Here is a 4376-nt window from a genome sequence, read left to right on the forward strand (position 1 = left end):
CTATAATTCTGACCGTTATAGTGTTCTCGGAGTTCCGAGAAAAAATCTCGGAGTTCCGGGAATACAAACAGAAGTTGGAAAAAAGCTACTGAACCATTTCTCGGAGCTCCGAGGAATCTCTCGGAGTTCCGAGAAGCCTATGTTCAGCAAATTTTCAATTCTGTTTCTTGGGCTTCCAACTTTACACCAAGTTGGGATTGTTATGAGGATTCCAAAGTGTTGGAACACCACAAAGACAATCACTTAAACATTTAGGGTGTGTGAGATTAACTTAATTTATGCCTCTTAAAATCTAATACTAAGATTGGATCTTATACATTCTAATAAACTTCGATCTTCAATAGATTCTTCAAGTCTTCATGCGTCTTGGATGTCCGATGACTTTGGCCTTCCGAATGTGGTCAAATGAGTGCTTCTTGGCCTCAATCCAAACAATCTTGACTTTAAACAATTATGATCTACAACTTAGACAATCAAACACATTAGTGATCTTAAATCACTTGTGTATTGGAATCATCAAAATAAGATGGGAATTGCCAAGGTGGGAACCATTGGGCTTACAAAGATGTAATGGGCGGCTTTGGCGATCAAGCGTCGGGCCTCTTTTCTATCAGGGGTTAAAGTGCCATCTCTTAAGTAGTGCACTATCGGGTCCATCCAACTAGACTCTTCTTCGATTTGTAGGATTTCCTTTCTCTCGACACTAGGTCGGGAGAGAATCTCGGTGAAGACGTTTCCTGATTAAACTATGCCAGATGACGCCATTTTGGAGAGTGTGTCTGCACGGGCATTCATGGTTCGGGGGATTTGTACTATTTGGAATTCTTCGAAGGCAGAGATCTCCTTACGCACCTTTTCTAGGTACTTGATCATTCGTTCTTCTTTAGCTTCACTAAAACCGTTGACTTGGCTCACGACCAGTTGCGAGTCACTATGTGCTCTGACTCGGTTGGCGCGTAACTCTGCAGCAAGGGCCATTTCAACGATTAAAGCTTCATAATCCGCTTCATTGTTCGAGGCTTTGAAGTCCAGCTTCAGGGCATATTCTTTGAGGAAGTTGTCAGGTCCTGATAAAACCAATCCAGCGCCACTGCCCCCAGCGGTGGCGGAGCCGTCAACATATAACATCCATAGAGGATTTTGGGCCAGAGAGCCAGGAGCCGGGTCCTCAGTGAAGTCATCTTGTTTTTCCGGTTCGTCCACCGGTGCCGTACGTTCAGCTATAAAGTCCACGAGTACTTGGGATTTGATCGCATGCCATGGCTTTATCTGAATGTCAAATTCCCCCAACTCAACTAACCAATTAATTAGTCGGCCCGAGGTGTCGGGCTTCTGCAATATCTTTCGAAGAGGTTGGTTGGTTAGGACTGTAATGGGATTAGCCTGAAAATATGGACGGAGTTTTCTCGCAGATATGACGACAGCAAAGGCGAAATTCTCAATCGCTTGATACCGCGCTTTGGTGTCATGGAGTACTCTACTGACATAATAAATGGGTTGCTCCATTTTTCCATCCTACCAGACAAGTATGGAACTTACCGCAGTGGGTTCGACAGCTAGGCATAGGTATAAATCTTCCCCCGGTACCGGCTTTGAGAGTAACTAAGGCATTTGGAGATATGCCTTTAGTTGGTCGAAGGCGGTCTGACATTCCTCTTTCCACTGAAAATCTTTCACGCCTTAGAGGGTTTTGAAGAATGGCAGGCATCTTTCGTCAGATTTAGACATAAACCTGCTGAGGGCCGCGACTCTGCCTGTGAGCCTCTGCACATCTCGGACTTCCTTCGGTGCCATCATTTCTAGTAATGCTTTTATTTTCTCGGGATTGGCCTCAATTCCTCGCTGGCTGACCATGAAGCCTAGGAATTTTCTGGAGGTAACCCCAAACGCGCACTTGGTGGGGTTCAACTTCATTTGGTTTCGGCAGAGTACAGTTAAGGCCTCTTCAACGTCGGCAATGTGGCTCTGTGCTTTGAGGATTTTGACAAGCATGTCATCGACATACACCTCCATGTTTCTTCCTATTTGTTCGGCGAAGATCTTATTGACCAATCGTTGGTACATGGCACCAGCGTTCTTGAGGCCAAAAGGCATGACCTCGTAACAAAACAATTATTGGTCAATGACGAAGGAGGTTTTTAGAATGTTGGGTCCGTTCATTTGTATCTGGTTGTAGCCGGAGAAGGCACCCATGAAGCTCAGCATTTCATGTCCGGCGGTAGCGTCGATGAGATGATCGATCCTTGGTAACGGGTAACAGTCTTTTGGGCACGCTTTGTTAAGATCCATAAAATCTTTACAGATTCGCCATTTTCCGTTAGACACTGGCGAGCCACTCCGAGTACAATGGCGAGCCATCACTACGATGGCGAGCCACTCAGGGTAACGAATTTCCCTTATGAACTTGGCCTCAGGAAGCTTTTCCACTTCTTCTTTGATGTGCTTTTGTCTTTCGGCGGCAAAATTACATTTCTTTTGTTTGACCAGCTTGTAATTCGGGTCCACGTTCAGCTTGTGGACCGCTACGTCGGAGGAAATTCCCTGCATGTCGGAGGCGGACCAGGCGAAGATATCCGAGTTAGTTTTTAAGAAATTGACAAGTTTGGTTTTAAACTTACCTGTCAGGAGAGAACCTATCTGGATGGTTTGTTCATCGGATTCGGGGAACAGAGGAATCTTTGTAAGTTCCTCGACCGGTTCTCCCCGCTTTACTTCGACTCGAGGGTCGGGACTGCCGATTGAGAATGTTTCTTTTGCGGCCCTCCTCTTTTTTAGCAGGGCGGCGTAACATTCAGGAGCTTTCTCCTGATCGCTGACGACTTCTTCGATGCCGATCCTTGTGGGGAATTTTATTTTCAAGTGGGCAGTAGAAACTACTGCCCCCAGTTCGTTCAGTGCTGGTCGTCCGATGATACCATTATAGGCAGAAGGGACGCAGACTATCACGAAGGTTTGCATTATGGTTCATTGAGTAGGGTAAGTTCCAAATGTCACGGGGAGTTTGATTTTCCCCCGCACTTTGACCTCTGCTCCGGAGAATCCATAGATAGACCAATCCACCGGTTCCAGTCTGTCTTTATGGATGTGCATCTCGGTGAAAGCATCCTGGTGGAGAACGTTGACAGAGCTTCCATTATCCACCAGAATTCGACTTACATTGAAATTGGCGATGGCGAGCCGAATGACCACAGCGTCGTCATGCTGTCGATCTATCTTTCCATAGTCTTTCTAGGTAAAAGTGATGGGCACGCTGTCGCTTGGGTCTGATTTTGACTTTTTCGGGGGGGGGGGGGGGTGGTGGTTCCATAGAGTTGATCTGTCCAGCATATCGGGTGCATCCTTCCACGGTCGGTCCACCAGAAGCGGGATCACTGTAATGGTGTCAATACTCCCGGTGTTCTTAGGCACTTCTTCTTGATCCGAAGCTCTTTGTCTGCTACCTTCCACTTAGAGACCGGGCGAACGTCGATGTTCATCTAGTCAGTGTACTTCGGATCTGGGTCGCTGGTGGTTCTTTGGAGGGTTTTGAAGGTAACGATCGATCTGACCAAGTCCCGCAAGTCTTTCAATTTCATTCTTAAGATGATAACAATTGTCGGTGGTGTGCCCATGATCTTGGTGGAAATGACAATATTTACTAGAATTTTTTCCCTTTCATGCATTTCGCCTTCTTTCGGGCCAATGTATGGGTTCCCTATTACGAATTTCGTACATGATATTCGACACGGTGGTGTTCAACAGAGTATAGTTGACCCTTTCAGGATGGGGATTAGGGGTGCGACGATTCTGGCGGTCGCTGTGTCGTGCTTGTTTGTGATTTGGTCTCGATCTAAAATCGTCTTTTTGCTTCTCACTTCCTCGGTGCTCTCCATCTCTTTCTCCATGGCAAAAGATTCCTCATTATTGATATACCGATCCGCAGTGGACATGAGTTCTTGGAGGTCTCGAGGGGGGTTCACATTCAGGGCTGGTGAAGTTCGGTTCGTTTATCTGGTGAAGTTCTACGCCGAACCGACCAATGAACCTCCAGAGCGTTTCGTCCCTTCCTTGTCTCAAAGTCAGAAGAGTGTCAGCTGGGTTCCTTCGAGGCTGACTGTTAACAAAATAGGCGACAAACTCCTTCCCTAGTTCGTGAAAAGACTCGATAGAGTTAGGCCTTAATCGACTGTACCAGTTACTGGCATATTTCTTTAGGTAGGCGGAGAAGGCCTTGCACATTGTGGCGTCAGAAGCATTCCTGATTACCATCACACGGTGGTAAGCTTGAAGGAACTTAAGAGGGTCGGACGACCCGTCATAGAGGTCCAATCGAGCCATGTCAGAATTCGTAGCAACGACAACATTGTTGATTCTTGGGACGAACGGAGAAGCGATCT

General features: G+C 46.6%; 2 protein-coding genes across 2 annotated transcripts; both read right to left on the reverse strand.

The window, feature by feature from the left end:
• Positions 1 to 741: 741 nt before the first annotated feature.
• LOC143868420 (uncharacterized) lies at positions 742 to 1506 on the reverse strand. The gene has a single exon (XM_077376178.1). It carries the CDS (start codon positions 1504 to 1506, stop codon positions 742 to 744), a length of 765 nt encoding a protein of 254 aa, XP_077232293.1.
• A 606-nt stretch (positions 1507 to 2112) lies between these two features.
• Positions 2113 to 2958, reverse strand: LOC143868421 (uncharacterized). The gene has a single exon (XM_077376180.1). It carries the CDS (start codon positions 2956 to 2958, stop codon positions 2113 to 2115), a length of 846 nt encoding a protein of 281 aa, XP_077232295.1.
• Between the last annotated feature and the right edge of the window lie 1418 nt (positions 2959 to 4376).

This window comes from Tasmannia lanceolata, unplaced genomic scaffold (genome assembly GCF_043159265.1).
Source record: "Tasmannia lanceolata isolate RefF3 unplaced genomic scaffold, GAP_Taslan_0.1 ptg000451l, whole genome shotgun sequence".
Classification (NCBI taxonomy): domain Eukaryota; kingdom Viridiplantae; phylum Streptophyta; class Magnoliopsida; order Canellales; family Winteraceae; genus Tasmannia; species Tasmannia lanceolata.

Bases quoted from the DNA above. Each gene is read 5' to 3' on its own strand.
- LOC143868421 (XM_077376180.1), bottom strand. From the start codon at position 2,958: ATGCAAACCTTCGTGATAGTCTGCGTCCCTTCTGCCTATAATGGTATC.
- LOC143868420 (XM_077376178.1), bottom strand. From the start codon at position 1,506: ATGGAGCAACCCATTTATTATGTCAGTAGAGTACTCCATGACACCAAA.